The sequence below is a fragment of the Pelodiscus sinensis genome, chromosome 10 (assembly GCF_052426305.1).
Source record: "Pelodiscus sinensis isolate ZL-2025 chromosome 10, ASM5242630v1, whole genome shotgun sequence".
NCBI lineage: Eukaryota > Metazoa > Chordata > Testudines > Trionychidae > Pelodiscus > Pelodiscus sinensis.
The window spans coordinates 55099179-55116769 of NC_143061.1; the positions used below are offsets into that span (position 1 = coordinate 55099179).

At 47.6% G+C, this 17591-nt stretch overlaps 1 protein-coding gene across 9 annotated transcripts in view; it reads right to left on the reverse strand.

The window, feature by feature from the left end:
- Positions 1-6353: 6353 nt before the first annotated feature.
- EPHB1 (EPH receptor B1) overlaps positions 6354-17591 on the reverse strand; it is a 323707-nt gene continuing 312469 nt past the window's right edge. For 8 of the 9 annotated variants that reach the window (XM_075937229.2, XM_075937228.2, XM_075937224.2 and 5 more), the window contains one exon: positions 6354-6757. Coding sequence is in view for 1 of the 9 variants with exons in the window: in XM_075937228.2 (XP_075793343.1) it covers positions 6670-6757 (88 nt within the window). In the remaining 8 variants the exon portion in view is untranslated. Of the gene's footprint in view, positions 6758-13753; positions 14865-17591 lie in introns of those variants that run through there. The other variant, XM_075937226.2, reaches the window with a different exon arrangement.

Here is a 17591-nt window from a genome sequence, read left to right on the forward strand (position 1 = left end):
TTGATTTAGTTGGGATTGGTCCTGCCTAGAGCAGGGGGCTGGACTTGGCCTTCTGAGGTCTCTTCCAGCTCTATGGTTCTATGATCTCTGGCCTGGGTCAGCGCGCTCACTCACTCATGCAGTGATGCACAACCAGGGCCTCTTTGGGCTCCTTTTGGGAGGGAGTGTTGCTCTGCTCCCTGGTACAGTGGATGGATAGTTGGGGCTAAGGCTCTGGGCTGGGACTCGGGAGATCTAAGTCCTGGGATCTTTAGAAAAACAGGGCAGGCTCTCTGTGCCCCATCTGCTTAAAAGGTAGGGGGCTTCTCTTAGGGTGATGCAAAGCTCAGCTCAGCAATGACTGGGGAATGTTCCGATGTAGCACAGCTGGGAGTCATTTAAAAACCAACCGTGATAATCAGTGACTCTCGACAGATTCCCCCACCCAATGCCCATGGTGCTCTTCCATTGACTTTACTGGGTGAGGCCAGAAACTGCAAGGCAGGGCTTAGACAGCTGGCGTAGGGGATGCTGATGGCTGCTCTCCTTACACAGAGGCAGAAAATCAGAGCCCAGACTTCCACCAGGTGCCAAGAGGGGAGATGAAAGAGATGAGACCCCGACCCCCTCTGAGCAGACAGGCATGGCCATTGCCATCTGCCAGGAAGGGAAATCGGCATTTAAAACCTTCCTCAGTGTGGTAGTGAGAGATCCACCTAACAACCACTTGGTGATGGAGGTTTCAATGCTTGGGTGCACATTACAACTGGGTATTGTCACAGGCTGGCACCATCACCTATAAAGTCACAAATGTTGCCAGGCAACGCTAGGACAACACACCTCACGTAGCTTGCTGCTTTCTGGCTTCGTTCAAGGATGGCACTTCAGCTCCTCAAGGCTGACGTCCCTTGCAAGAGAAAGACAAATGACAGCGTACGTCCTCTGCTTAGCGAGGAAGGAAATCGAATAACGGATGCCATCTAGCACACAGAGGTGTTTAATGATTATTTTGCTTCAGCCTCCATTAAAAATGCTAATGGTGAGCACTCGGCACAATTAATATGAACAGCAAGAGAAAAGGAACACAGGCTGAACTAAATAGCGAGTTAAAGAAGAGTTAGGTAAGTTGGATGTATTGAAGCCTGATGAAATTCACTGTAGGTTACTTAAAGGACTAGCACACCTATCTTTTAAAAGGGGAACAAAGAGGAACCAGAGAACAATTGATCAGTCTGCCTAACTTTAATATCTGTAAAGATAACTTGCAGAAATTATTAAACAATTTGTTTGCAAGACTATGGAGGAAATAGGGTTATAAAGAATATCTCGCATGGATTTGTCAAGAGCAAATCACATCAAACCAACCTAATTCCCTTCTTTCATGGGGTTGCTGGCCTCATGGCTTGTAGGGAAGCAGTAGATGTGAAATATCTGGATTTTAGTGAGACTTGGCACAAAGTCCCACATGACAGTCTCATCATAAGCAAATAGGGAAATGTGATTTAGATGAAATTACTATAAGGCAGGTGCACAGCTGGTTGAAAGACCGTACTCACGGAGTAGTTATCAAAGGTTCCCTGTTAAACTCCCATGGTGTTCCTAGTGCAGGGCAGAACAGGAGCACTCCAACAATTTTGTTCCCCAAACAGAGCAGCTCACTCAGCTGTCAGACACTTCCCAGAACTTTGAAAGGGGAGGGACACATGCCTGCAGGGCGACAGAGATCACAAAACACTGAACAGTGCCATCAAGGCAGGCATTGTGGGATATTGGCAGAAGCCACAAAACAAACAGCAGAGTCCACCCTGGCTCTTTCTTGACAATAAAGGGAGGGAATAAGTCAAAAGTCTCTTGCAAGACTAGATGTTATTGATTGCCAAAATGATGTGGGTTTTTTCCCAACAAAAGTTGCACTGTAGTGTAAACGTTCTCACTGTTTTGTCGCCAAATGGCAGGTTTTGCCAACAAAACATGCCAGTGCAGACAAGGCCTAGAAGCCAACACAGTGACGAATTGTGGAAAAGGCTCATCTCAGCCTGGAGTAGATTAAAGGGGTGTGGCATTTCTGTGCAACTCTCCTGCTGTACTCAGCGCTGGTGAAGCATCAGCTGGACCCCTGTGTCCCGTTCTGGGTGCTGCACGTTAGGAAAGATGTGGACAAATTGGAGACAGCCCACAGGAGAGCGGCCAACATGAGTAAAGGTTAAGAATTCTTGACCTCTGAGGAAAGGTTAAAAAAACCAGGGCACGTTTATTCTTGCGAAAAGACTGAGTGGGGAACTGATATTCTTCAAATATGTGACGAGGCCAGGCTGAAGGTAGGACGTGTAGTAGTCGGGTTAATCTGTAGCACGGGAGATTTAGGTTAGATATCAGGAAACTCTCTAATTGTCAGGAAAGTTCAGCTCTGGAGCAGGCTTTTGAGGGAGGTTATAGAAGCCCGTTCATCGGAAGGTTTTAGGAACAGGTCCGACAAACACCTGTCAGTGGTGATCTAGAGTTACTTGCTCGTTTCTCAGCAGAGGGGGCTGCATTTCATGACCTCACGAGGTCCCTTCCACACCTATGTTAACACGGTGTTATGGTTCTATCATCTGTTATTTCTGAAATACCAGGATTAAATTTGGAAGCACTTTTTACATGAAAGAGGTTTGCTTGTCTAGGTTCCAAAGATGTGTTTTAATTACAGATAAGAGTAATACATGGCAAAAACCAGCACGATCGGAAACCTCTGCTGAGAGAGGGCTTAAACCAAGGTTGCAAGAGTAAGGTGTGGGGAGCACCTGAAGACCCCCAAAACTGCACTCAAATGAAAATCGTGTCAAAGGGCTTGCTTTACACACGGCTACCTCAAAACGAATGCAACAAAATTTCTAACACTGGAATGATGCTATTTCAGATCATTCAGGGCTTAATGTGGATTTAAACCATTGGATTTAACGTGCACCTGGTTTATGAGGTCTTAAAGCAGCAGCATTTTTCCAGAGCTATGCGAGCCAAGGAATACAGTAAACTTAATACCTTAAGTACAAACACGAACGCTGGTGAAGCAGTAAAATATTATCGACGGCCAGAGCCCGTGTATAAACGAATGAGTCACACCATTCCTGATTAGCTATGACTAGAACATGCACCGCTAGCTCTTCAGAGAGCCGGACTGTCTCTGTGCTGTCAGAGTCAATGTTTGGCACATGGGGTACATCCCTGACTGGTTTCTGTGGGCTGGAAAACTGTTCATTCAGTGTTGTCAACCGCACCGTCAGCTGCGCTGCAAGTGTGCCCCACAGCACAAGCAGAATGGTGCGCACCGCTGCCGCAGAGCAACGTGCTATAATAATATAATATAACATATGGAGATATACCATCTCATAGAGCTGGAAGGGACCTTGAGAGGTCATCTAGTCCAGTCTCCCACCCTCATAGCAGGGCCGAGTACCATCCCTGACAGATTTGCCCCAGATCCCTACATAGTCCCCTGCAAGGACTGAACTTACAATCTTGGGTTTAGCAGGCCAATGCTCAAACCACTGAGCTATCCCTCCTCCCATGTTTGCTGGAACGTGAAGACGGCTGCCCTGACTTCCGACCTCCAATCTTGTCCGTAAGCAGGAGAAATCGCACCTAGCTCCCTGGCACGCCTCAAATCTGGTTCTCCCCTCTGCTTCTGTCTTTTCAAACGAGAGAGCCAGGCAGCAGGGACTTTTCACCCAGCCTCCTGCCTGGTGTGGGGGCTGACAGCTGGGTAGCTTTGAGTTCGGGGCAGCTCTGAAGCTTTCTGCAGGCCGTAGGGCTGCGGTCCATGACGCTGCACCAGAGCAAGGAGGTGAAGAGGGAGACGGTTCTGAAGAATTCTCTAAAAGGCATGAAAAACACAGCGCCCCCCGCTGGTGAGAATTGGCCAATGACCCAAGGAAGCCAATGGTCCTGCTGATTGACACAGAAAAGCTGTGACTCAGCAGGGCCTAGAAACCCTAGACAGCCATGGGGGGGAGGGGCGTTAAATCTAGGACCAAATTGTGCCTTGCTAATTGTCCCAGATGTGTTTGGTCAATGCCCCAGCCATGCTGCACAGTTGTTCCCAGCCTGTTGTCCATGGACCCCTGGTGGTCTGTGACAGTACTGCAGGGTGTCCACAGAAAGTTTAAAAATAAGGATTGGGCTTATAACGGTAGACCCGACACTTACTTTTCTTTTCTTTTTCTTTCTTGACTTTTCTTTTCCTTTTCTTTTTTTTTCTCCTCCAGAGAGGAGGATCTGTGAAATTTTAATAGATTGAAAAGGGGTCCGTATGCTCAAAAAGGTTGGGAACTGCTGGCCTATCTGACCATATTAGCTCCCGTCAGCGTGAGTGGGATTCTTACAAATCCTGTGAAAAATAACACATTCTGAACTAGGAGCTTGGGTTGTAAATGTCTATTAGTTACTTCAAGGGAAAAATCCACAAGTGAACAATGTAGGAGTTTCTTGTTAATTTTTAAAAAAATAAAGGCATCTGAACACTGGATGACATTCAAAGAGAAGACTACATTTTATGAGTGAAATTTGAAAGTTTGGGAATATACAGTTAAGATACAACACAGTTTAACTGGATCATGCTGTTAAGGCCACACAAACAACCTTAACTCTGTCCTCATCCTGTTGCGCTGCTTCCAATCCCTTTGCACCTTGGACAGAAGATGGAAATATTTTCATTAAGGACTTTGGGGTCTGATGTAAGGTCCACTGAAGTAAACTGAAAGATTTGCAGAGAGGCTGCAGTAATGTTTAACAAAAGCTGGGTGAAGAATTGATGATTCCGTTTGTCCAGAAAACCAAAATAATTTAGAAAAGATATTCAGATCACTTCCCAAATGATCAATCGGAAAAGCCCATTTTGGGTTAATACAAAATGTTTCATTCCAGTTAGTTTGAGGAAAAAATAGGTATGTTTGTGGTGGGGGGTGAGGGAATCTCTCTCCCTTTATAACCTTTTGCTCATGTTAGGGCACCGGCGTGTGATGTGAGTGACGTACTTCTGAATCTCAACTATGGGCCACGGATTTAATGAAGTTCTCCCACATCTCCATTTTCAAGTGAACAGACCAGAGGCTGCTTTGGACTTGGCCGCTCTCAGTCTGTCTTACTGAAGCTGTTTGTACAAACATTGAAGCATCCAACGGACCAAAGAAGTTGGCAACGACACCGTCGCTGGTTGCACTTCCAGGCACGAGAAGCCCCTCTGAGTCAATGCGGTTGAAAGAAGCACTTAGCTTCAAACGTGAGGGACGCTGTTCTCAAACCCACCCTCTGCACTGTCACAAGGACTAAGGGCTTGTCTCTAGGGAGAGCTAGTGCACTGGGGAATTTCTAGTATGCACTAGCAGGGTCTGTGGGGCCAGACCTCCGATGTCGGGCAGGTACGCCGTGGGTTTACCTCCTGGCTTGCCGCACGCTACCTCTCTTCAGAGGCAAGCCCTAACGGACACATTTTCTAACACATACACTGATGGTCTAAATCTGCTCCCATTGGCATCTATGGTGAATGGGAAAACCTCCAGTAACATCAATGGGTGCAGAGTCCAGCCACTGCGGAGTGCTTCTGAACATCCCGACCAAATGCACGTCTCTGTTGAAGATTTAATGACAAGTAAAGCAAAACCGATACTTCATACTGATGAATTTCTCCACTTTTTACACTCACAAGATAACAGACGGAGTTCCCAATGCCCCTAATCTATTTGTTGGATTGGTTTGTGCATTTTTTTGTTATTCTCAGAACATGTTGGAAAGGGTTCTTGACAAGCCGGATCAGCTGTGTTCATTATGACTAGTCAAATTAATTTCGATTTTCTTTTGGTCATGAAAGCCCTGATGATGCTATACATGCCGAGTAGCACAATTCACCTTGTTCAGAGGTCCAAGACAGGACTAGATGCACTACTGATAACCCACTTAAAATCTTGGTGTAAGTGGTCCATAGGACTTGTGTTGATAGCCTTCAGTAGGACTTAGTGGTACATATCCCTTATGCTATCTTTGTTCAGACAAGCAGATTTCATCCAAGCAGAAATTTAAGATGCAACTTCCCTGAAAACTCAGGCATGAGTCTTTGAAATGTACTTTCTTTAAACATCATTCTCTTGCCAGAAGCAGCCACAAATGGGGTGGGATCAAGAACAAAATGGATTCATTTCAAAACGCAAGGGCCAAATCTGTGTAAATTGGCATAGTTCCACTTACACTATGCTGATTTCCACCAGCTGATGATCTGGCTTCAAACGAATATTCACCAAAAAATCCTTTTACGGTATTGAACCAGTTCTTAATCAAAGACAAATATGGGGGGTGGGGGAAGGGTAGAAAAATAACGTCAATCAGAGGGGAAGGAGAAGTGATCAGGCTTATTTCATCATTTTTATTGAGTGCAATTTTCTCTTTAGTACAATATTCTCTGAAAGTTACCGTTACAAACTGACAATTTCAACACAATCAACGAATTGGGAAAAAAAATTACAACGGGGCAAAAATCTCGTACAGACATCTCATTGACTATGTACAGGACAGGGTGTCTGCCGGCCGGCACAGTGCATGCTGCTGAGGTGAGGGCTCCCTTTGCCTCCGCTCATCAGGACAGAGCGGGTCTTCGGCCCGAGCGCCTGACGTTGCTATGGAGAGGGCAGCATTCCTCTTGTGGTCATGCGGGCTGCTCTGCTAGAGGAAACGGAGGAGGGCAGAGCGGTGGTGAGCGGTGCTGCTCTGTCTCCGTTTCCGTGGGAGATGAATTACTGATGTACTCCCCCTAAAAGAGAAAAGGGGGAAAACAAAGTAAAGCAAAAATGAATCTATTGTACTACAACCAACCGGTCATCCCACTTGTGCTTCGGCAACAGAGCAGGGAGCAGCCAAGCACAGCAAAGAGATGGCATGTCCTACCTAAACTGAGTATTGTCACTGGAAGATACAATTTTGTAGGCCCTACAATAATATACAGAAGACTTCTGCGGCTGCAGGCTTTCCCATCACATGTAGCAGCATGCAGTGACAATGTGCGTTGACTCCTTAGGATGAACTATCCTGGGAAAGCCAGGTTGCATGAGGACTTAGAATTCCCTGACTATTTCTGACATCATCTCTCAATGGGCATCAAAACAGCTAGTCGGGCATCTTCTGCTGATAGGAAATTTCAATGAAAAATGCGACTTACGCAAGAATCAAAGTCGTTGGTAGGAAAAATGTTGATTTTGGTGGAACGTGTTCAATTTGCTTTTACGTAAAAACAGCATAAAATAATGCCTTTCAGGGTGAGTGGATCTGGATCAAATATTTCCGTTAGTTGAATGGAATCCAAACGTGTCACATCTGGCTAAGATTAAATGGTGGCAGCTGAGCCACTTTGGTCCCGTATTGGTGTTGGAATTTGGGTGCATGCAAGCCCTGCTCTACCCAATGGACTGTGCTTCCTGGCTGGACTACATCTCCCAAGATGCACCACAGTCTTCACGCTGGCTGGTCTGCACAGCGATTCAGGGAAGCCTCCTAACAATGAGGCATCATGGGAAATGTGTTCTAGCCCACAAGGGAGAATAGGGGCATTAAGCACCCTGGTGGTGACACAGGGCATTGATATTTCTGTGGTTTCATCAAAAACGGAAAACATAAAAAGTTGTTCCACCCTCCCCCCTTATTTTTTGCACAATCAATACATTTTTCACATAGAACCTCCCATGTTTGAACAAGTTCTAGGGAAGCACTGATCCTGCTTAGGGTCAAAGAAAAAGGCCTGGTCCCAAAGGCTGTGATAGCTCAACGGGCAAGACAGAATAGGGGGCTGAGACAAACAAGCAGGCAGGATGGGCCGACAGTAAGACCTGGCCTGTTGTAAGTCATCCACAAGTGGAATAGGCAGAAGCAGAAGTCACAGGACTTGCAGCTCACCAGTTACCTAGCCATTGTCCAGCAGCAGTTTTCTATAGGCACCACAGCACAAGGAAATTTTAAGGGAGAGCTTGGATAAAACGGCAGGGAGTTTTTTCTTGTGTGTAAGGGTGACCCAGAGAAAGTGTGGAGATGCCAGTGGGAAAAATGGACAAGTAGGTGACCGAGGCGGCTTCACAGGTGGAGCGAAGGCCCGAGTCCCATATGAGGAGAGGTTAAAGCGACTGGGACTTTTCAGTTTAGAAAAGAGGAGACTGAGGGGGGATATGATAGAGGTCTATAAAATCATGAGTGGTGTGGAGAGGGCCGATAAAGAAAAGTTATTTATTAGTTCCCTAAATAGAAGAACTAGAGGACACCAAATGAAATTAATGGGTAGCAGGTTTAAAACTAATACAAGAAAGTTCTTCTTCACACAGCGTGTTGTCAACCTGTGGAACTCCTTGCCAGAGGAGGCTGTGAAGGCTAGGACTATAATAGAGTTTAAAGAGAAGCTGGATAAATTCATGGAGGTTAGGTCCATAAAAGGCTATTAGCCAGGGGATAAAATGGTGTCCTTGGCCTCTGTTTGTCAGAGGCTGGAGAGGGATGGCAGGAGACAAATCGCTTGATCATTGTCTTCGGTCCATCCTCTCTGGGGCACCTGGTGCTGGCCACTGTCGGTAGACAGGATACTGGGCTAGATGGACCTTTGGTCTGACCCAGTACGGCCGTTCTTATGTTCTTATGAGTCAATCATGGGGTCAGATAATAGAATGCCTACATAGTGTGGGGGCTGGAATGTCAAGGACTTCGATGGCGGGTTGGAAGGAACTGGAAAAGTTATCTAATCCCGTCCGTCCCCCCCCCCACCCCCATGCTAAGTATATCTCTGCCATCCCGGACTATTAACCTGCTCTGGAGAAAGATTCCACAACCTCCTGCTCCAGTTGTTAACTATCCTGACTAAATTTCACCTCATTCATTTCAAACCAGTTTATCAAAAGCAAATGCAACCCTTCGCCGTTGGGTATGAGCTCAAAATTTTACAAGCATCCTCTCCACTCCACTCACCACACCGTCAGCTGAGTCGTTAATGAAAAGAGGCCCATGCCGGACCCCTACAGAACCCCCCACCCCAGAGACTCATAGACTTTAAGGTCAGAAGGGACCATTATGATCATCTAGTCTGATCCCGTGCACAGTGCAGGACACAGAATCTCACCCACCGCCCCCTAGAATAATCCTCTCACCTAGATCTCAGATATTGAAGCCTTCAAATACTTTGAAGACCCCAAGATGCAGAGAATCCTCCAGCTGTGATCTGTGCCCCATGCTACAGAGGAAGGCGAAAAACCTCCAGGGCCTCTGCCAATCTACCCTGGAGGAAAATTCCTTCCCGACCCCAAATATGGCAATCAGCTAAACCCTGAGCATGTGGGCAAGACTCATCAGCCAGACACCCAGAAAGTTCTCTATAGTAACTCCTATCATCCCTCCATTGACCTATTTCCCACTGATAATGGTCAATTAGTTACCAAGACATACCCTCCCAAATTGGTCCTAGATGATCATGCCACTAAAGCAAAAATGAAAAGGTTAAAAGGAAACCCCCCTTTACGTTCGTTCCCCACCGCATCACCAAGTGCCAGTGACAACTTTAAATTTGTTATTTTACGCCGCTAGGAAAATGTGTTATGTTACATCGCTAGGAAAATTCTTTGTTACGCCGCTAGGAAAATGAGTGAGGTTACACTGCTAGGAAAATGGGTTATGTTACATTACAAGGAAAATTCTTTGTTACGCCGCTAGGAAAATGAGTGAGGTTACACCGCTAGAAAATTATGTTACATCGCTAGGAAAATGCATTGTTACATCACTAGGAAAATTCTTTGTTACGCCGCTAGGAAAATGCGTTATGTTACACCACTAGGAAATTATATTACATCATTAGGAAAATTCATCCTGTTGTGCCGCTAGGAAAATGTGTTATGTTACATCACTAGGAAAATGTGTTATGTTATGCTGCTAGGAAAATGGGTTATGTTACGCTAAGAAAATTCATTGTTACATCACTAGGAACTCTTGCAGCAGGACAGATTCTGTTATAATTCTTTAGAGACTTTCCATTCTTTCCATAGAAGCAATACAGCTTTGCTTGAATTCTCCTCCTCTTCCCCTCCGGTTTTATGCTAGGCTGGGGTAATTACCCCTGGCCTTCCCATCTGTGCTTGAAATTAGCTTCAGCTCTTGGCTGTGTTTGCTGAAATCTGAGCCCCAGGCAGCAGAGTTAGTAACAGGAGAATTGACACCTCTATCGCTCTCGTGCCAGCATGAGCCATAACTTTAATAAACCAGGGTTTGCTTAATGCTGCACGGGTAATAACCCCTGCCCAAACGCTGCCTCTCTTCCCGCCGCCTTGCTTGCACGCTGCATGGCTCAGTCCGTGTGTGTTCTGGCATGAGAACCAGTCTCCTTCTCCCTGCTCCTTTACTCCTTTTCAGGCTCCTACTGAGGTTGCCAGCTCTAAATAAGAAAGACCGTCAGCACGTGCAGTTGGGAGGCCCTGGCAGGGTGTTTGGGTACAGGAGGGGGCTCCAGGCTGGAGCAGTGTTGAGGTACAGGAGGGGGAGGGGTGCAGGCCCTGGGAAGTGTTTGGGTTCAGGAAGGGACTCTGGGGCAATGTTGGGGTGCAGGAGGGAGAGGCATTTAGGCTCGGGGAGGGTGTTTGGGTGCAGGAGGGAGCTCCAGGTTGGGGCACAGCACTGGGTGCAGACTGGGTTGAGGAGAGTGGGCTCTCTGAGGGGTCTGGGTGCAGGCACATGAGGTGGGACGCAGGGTGCGGCCAGGAGGCGCTTAACCCAGGTGGCAGCGCAGTGGGGCTCAGGCAAACTGCCCTCACCTAGCCTCACGCTGCTCCTAGAAAGGCTGGCTGGCTGCGCACAGGAGGCCTTTGTGTGTGGCCTCCAGAGGGGAGTCTCCATATACTGCCCTGCTGCCCATACCCACAAGTGCTTCCCCATTGGCTGGGAACTGGCCAGTGGAAGCAGCTTGGACAGCGCTGGAGCAGGGGCAACATGGCGCTGTCTCTCTACCCCCACCTCCCAGAGTCGGCAGAGAGGGCAGCCAACTGCTTCCGGGGCAGGGTGGGGGAAGGCAGAAGCAGCCTCCCTGAGGATCGTGGTCCACCGACAGAGGCTGCAGGATCTCCCAGTCAATAGCGATTGACAGGTTGGTGACCACTGGGCTAGAGGAACACGGCCACCGGCACCCACCAAACAATACAGAAACAAGACACACATCCACTGCCATTGGGGATTGCTCGCTCTGGCCTTGACTTCACAGCCACAGAAAGGTGTGCGTTTAACCTCAGGATAACTAACAGCCAGGAGCTAGCCTGAGGTAAAACGTGCTGAAGGAAGGTCAGACACTCATTTTACCACGAGGTAAAATCACCACGGTCAACCCCCAGAGCGGGCACAGGTCTGTTTACCTGGCCATTTACCCGTAATAAAGCTACAGTCCCTGTTGCCCACTGTGTTTTCTTCTCAGGGTATCTTGGGCCAAGTAGTTGCCTTGAGGTAAAACAGTCACTATTACACAACGAAGGCCAGGCCTCTGTCTTGCCCATAGTTGAGTGCGGCACAGCATAGCGCTGACACCGAGTAGAAGATACTTGTGCTGTTGAGAGCCTGCCAATCCTAGTCAGGCGTCTGCTAGGAAGTAAGAACTCCCTGCTGTCGGTCACCAGGGGGACCGAACAAAGACTTCCATCTCACGTGGTTGGTGAGTTTCATTTGAGCAAGAGGAGCAACTGTGCTAGCTAGTGGCAGCAGGCTCTTACCCGCTCAGCAGCCGGTCAGTAAAGAGAGGCATGATCACCACATGCCTAACCAGCATGGTGCAAATAGAAAGCCCACAAAAGAGTCCCTCTCTCATCCCGTGCTCTCCGTAGGTGTGGGCTACGTGGGAGGTGAATTACGTACTTGAGAGGAGAAAGAACAATCTGGGGCAGGTTACTTGGTAAATATGGAGGAAGTTGCACACCACTGTGGAATGAAAGACTAAGACCTGGCGAGATCCTTCCATGGACAGAGGTCAAGCGAGATGGCCAGTGGGGCAGGGTAACTTCATTTCTCAATCGGTCTGCCGTTCATCACATGGGGCTCGCTTCTCAGACACTGGACACTTCTGAATGCTGAAAACAAACACATATCCTGGGAGTTTCAAAGGCCCTGCATTTGGTTCCCATTGAAAGCCACTGTGACTTGGCTCCCTTACGTGTCTTTGGAAGCATCAGTTGGCCAGCCCGGTTATCCTTATCCAGAACTGCAGAGCTGAATGAGGCAAAAACCTGCTATCTGACTGCTCAGCTCCACCAGCCTTTCCTAGGCCGTCTCGGAGGTGTCGGCTCTGCTGAGGAGACAAGAGATACGGGGGCAGAGAGAGCACCATGGGCAGTGAGTGGAATTGTGGTGATCATGTGGAGAGATCTCATCATGGACTTGCTTGGCATGGCCATAGATGACATAGTGTGACACTTGCAAAAAAAGCAAACATGATTTTGGGCTGCATGAACAGGAGCGTGGTGAGCAAGACACGAGAAGTCATTCTTCTGCTCTACTCTGCACTCATTAGGCCTCCACTGGAGTGTTGTGTCCAGTTCTGGGCACCACATTTCTGGAAAGATGTGGAGAAATTGGAGAGGGTCCAAAGGAAAGCAAGAAAAATGATGAAAGGTCTAGAGAAGATGAGCTAGGAGGGGAGACTGAAGAATTCGGTTTGTTTAGTTTGGAAAAAAGACGACTTGAGAGGGGACAAGAGAGCAGTTTTCAAGTATCTAAAAGGCTGTTGCAAGGAAGAGGGAGATTTAGGTGGGACATTAGATAAAACTTCCTGTCAGGGTGGTTAAACACCAGAATAAATTGCCTAGGGAGGTTGTGGAATCTCCATCTCTGGAGATATTTAAGAGCAGGTTGGATAGACATCTATTAGGGATGATCTAGACCAGGGCTACTCAACTTTGCAAGCCCTGAGGGCCACAGTGATACTCACAGCACATACCATGGGCTGCAACTTAAGTATGGTTGTATAAACATGCAAATATGTATGCAAATATATGCAAATAGTTTCTTTCATGCTGGCAGGCATGAATACAAAGATTAAAGCAAAACACAGGCCCCATTTAAGTCAGTTCTGCTGATATAAATAAAATGCAATATTTACCTGATTTGCACCCATATGATAGCACTTTGAATGAGCAATGATAGTCAGGAATTTAAGTACTAAAATGCATAGCAACAGAGGACCATTATATTGACTGCTTTTTGGTTTTGGCTCCCACCCGTGGGGCCGTATGTTGAGCCCCGCGTCAACCCAACCTCAAACCGCCCCGTGGGCCGCATGTTGAGTAGCCCCAATCTAGATGGTCCTGTTGTAAGGGCAGGGGACTGGACTCAATGCCCTCTCGAGGTCCCTGCCAGTGCTAGTGTTCGGTGATTCTATGATTCTATAACATTTCCACGCTCATTTTAACTGATCTATGGATATCATCTCTAGAAGGAAAAGTCTCTGCAATGGACAGTTGTGACTACCTAGAACGGGCATAGTTCCAAAGCAGGGGGATTTCTGGGGCCACCCGGAATCAATACGTCCAGGCCTGGGAGGAGAGGAAGTGGAATAGGATTCCCACAATGACTGGAATCTGAGCCCAGGCCTGGGATAAGAACCTAGCTTGCTGGGCCAATGTAGCATGGATTCCAGGTACAGAGCGAGACAATCCCAAAATGGACGCCACTCCTCAACTCCTCCCCTCCCCATCCCCTGCCACTTGCAATGGGCCCCATGTACAACACTGAGGCGAGTGGGAAGCTAAATGAGACTTTAGTGCTCACCAGAGACTGCCTCTTTTCGGGTGAACAACGGCATTTTCATGAAAAAGCCCTAGGAGGATTCCAGCAAAATTGAGAGCAGCGTTGAACACCTCCTACTCATACTGTAACCAAGAAGTGCAGCATGAAAGCAAAATCCCATTATTTAGCCACTTCAGGGGGGCAAAGAAGCTTTTAATATCCAATTGCACCTTGGAAATATAAAGCCGCCACATTAAATAACAAAGCAATTGACCGCTGAGTAGCGTTGTTTGGCTACCGATAACTGGGGACTGCCAACATAATTATACTAGGACTTCTGTGCTACTGTCCTGACTTACTGATGCTTTTAAAAATAATTCCAGCTGTGTCTGACATTTTACTCCTATTAAAATTCATCATTGTACTGAATAAAAATCATTTTAGCCCACCTAGGTTGTAATGAAACTTTTATTTAGTAATCTGGAGTTCAACAGAAAAAAAGGGGAGGAAGCAGAGGTGAGAAAAAGAGAGCAGGGAGAGAGAAACTGAGATTATCTCAAAGGATAATTTATATGGAAGAAAATATATGTGTGTGTATTTCTAACGCACCAGGGTCCATTTTCAATACCGCTCTCAGATCACGTTAGGTCTCAGAACTCACGTTCGTATTAACAGTAGTAGAAAGTCTAAATTGCTGTAGAACTCTGCATCCCAGTTATGTTTTGCAAAAGGTGTTGTATGCCCATACCCGATGGTCTTGAATGTGTCACTTAACAGGTCTCCTGGGTCAGAAATTCTTCTGGGGTAAATCCACGCGGTTGCCTTGAAATCAGGGTAGTGACAATGTTGTATTTGAGCTCTAGCTTTGGCCAGATGAAATTTAAACAAGACAAACCACTCTTCAAGGCGAGGAAAGGTGCTCTTGTGGTGTCAGGTACTAGAGAGCGGTCTTTTATTCCCAGCCCTGCCATACACACTCCTTGTGTGGCCTTTGGCAAATTATTTCAGTCCTGATCTTCAAAGGTATTTAGGTTCCTGGAGGATCATCCCCTGTCTGTACGTGACCTTCACCTGCCTTGCTTGTTCACACTGCAGGTGCTCCAAGGCCAAGAGGGTCCCCTGGATGGACAGTGCCTTGCCTAACGAGAGAGAAAATAAAGCACGTGGGACAGATGTTACGCATGCCAGGTAAAGAACGACTAGAAGGCACTGAGAAGTTATGGTGAGGAGTGTGGTATCAGCACCAGCGTAAAGCCTAACACCACGGCTGTGATCTCTGCCTAGAAGCACTACTGTAATATAAATAGCCGTCATGAGGATGTATTCGTGCGGAAGTAGAAGCACTACGCAAGGCAAAGCGTTATAGAGATCGATAGAGACAAGGTGGGTGAGGTCAGATCTTTCCCTGGCCCAACTCCTCTTGGCGGAGACGACAAGCTTCTGCAGTTTGTTTGGGAACCTTGTCCTTCCCACCAACACAAATCGGTCAGAAAAAAGATGCTACCTTGCCCACCTCGTCTCTCTGGGACCCGTGCGGCTACAGCACCTCTGCACACAACATTCCTATTGCCATTGGCTGTATATACCGATATACAGGATACCATTCAGAATTTTGGGACCATGCTGCAGTCTCACTTTGAAGGGCCATAAAAATTGGGTTGCTCTGCAGAATTATAAATGATCAATCTCGGTACACTTCACGGCTGCATGAAATGCATTCGATCCAGGAAGTAACCAGCGCAAAGAAAACACGAATATTATTCCAGCAAGGATTCCAGTGGAGGAACGAATAGAAAGCACAGGCAGCGCGGAAGCTAGGAGGGGTGTAAATCAGGGAAGAACATAAAATTGGATCCTCAGTCAGCGATGAGAGCAGAGGGGAGAAGGAGGGCAAAGCAATCACTGTTTCTTTAATGGTTCTCCCGAGCTCTCCCTGGGGATCAGCCCTTACAATGCCATCTCCCCGGGGAACCCAAATTGTCAATGAAGTGCAGTTTCACACTTAACAGGGAGGATAATTTGACAGCCACAATTAACGCAAATGGTGCTTTGATTCCCTGAAGGGAGGCCATCCAGTAGTTAAGAGTAACAACATGCTTCCTCTGTGTTAACACCGCTCCCCTGCCAGGTGTGAGAGACAGAACGGTTGTTCATTTCCATAGATATTAAAGAGAAAGACAGCCCAGGAAGTCAGTCCAGAGTGGAAGGAGTTAATGAGGGGCAAGGAAGGCCGGTGGGGCCCAGGGACAAAAGCGTGTAAAGATCCAGTCTGCCGTTTCCCCCGACTTAGCTCCAGCAGGGCCCAACCTGCAGTGGTGCTGGACACTTAGAGAGAAGTGTTCATTTCCAGTAAGTTGCTCAGCAGCTCTTCCTGGGTATCTCCCGGACACACTCCTTCGGCTGATCCAGACTGCTCCAAGAGTATAGCCAGCTAATATACCCGCCTCTCAAATAATGGGTCTCTGAACTAGGCAAACCCCATTTAACCCTCTGCAAAGGTGGGTCCCTTCCAGACAGTTCCTGGCTCTGTAGCATGCTCACACAGCCTGTGAAAATCCTGCCCCAGCCCCATGTACACAGAATCATAGAGCCCCAGGGCAGGCAGAGACCTCAGGAGGCATCAAGTCCAGCCCCCTGCCCAAAGCAGGACCAACCCCAACTCAATCATCCCAGCCAGGGCTTGGTCAAGCTGAGACTTAAACACCTCTAGGAATGGAGATTCCATCACCTTAGTTCTGAGCATCACTAGAATCAACACTCGGCCTTGCCAGAGGGCCTTGCCCCGGATGATCTCCAAGTGCTTTGTAAACACAAAACAATTTAGTCCTGCCACACCCCTGTGTGACGGGAGAGCACTCCGTTCCCTGTCCTGAGGCGAGGGACACTGGGCTGGAGGCAGGACGCGTGACTGGCCCAAAGTCACACGGGGTCTCCGCTGCAGAGCTGAGGAAAGGCAGCCTCGCAAGGAGATGGGTTTCATGGACAACAGATGGCCACGTGCCCTCTTCTCTGCCTCCTTGGAAAGGTGGCCTCCTCAAGTGACCGAAGCCACCGTACCCAATCTTTGGGCTGAGGAACTGTGCAGTTTCAACCCCTCAATGTGGTTCCTCCCACTACCCTTTTGACATCAATGGCCTCAGAAGGCTTGGGTGGAAAAGTCTTCCTTGTGTGGGAGGGCAAAATATGGAAGAAGCCCCCCACCCCGCCCCACTGCTCCGGGCAGTCCAGTCCATCAGTGTTGTAATCCATTTTGTCCCACTTGAGTTTCCCTACTTGCCAACAAAAAACAAGGGATATGCAGAAATCCAATAAGAGACTAATGATCTGTGTGCCGAATAAAATCCAACCGAACCAAGAAGCGACTGTGGAAAAAATCTGTAATGATCAACTCTTTGACTGGGCTCCCCTGACGCTTCAAACTAATGCGATCTCCAGGCCGCAAGAGGGGAAATCTGGAGTGAGTGATTCCGAACTCCCAAGTGTGCTGGGTGGGCTCATTCCAAAACTGATTAGATGAGGGACCCAGGCGCCCTGGGAAAACGTGTTAGCAAATCGGCGAGTGGGGAAAGAACTGACTTGTACAGATTGCAAGCCCACATGTCTGTGATAGGCTCCAGAGAGCTCCAGTCTGCTTTTCTGATAGAAAACTCCCCAGGCATCTTGCTCTGCACATAGACGCTTGGCATGGTCTGTATTTCATACTGTCAGTCCCACTCAGTACTAATTAGCATTGATAATTGCACTGATGTTAACCATCATTTCCATGCCCTCTCTCCCCCCCTTCAAAACAAGGGTTCAATTGCCTAATGAGACCCTTGAGAATAATTATTAAGATGGAGGGAAAAATTCCTCCTTGGTGTAACTGG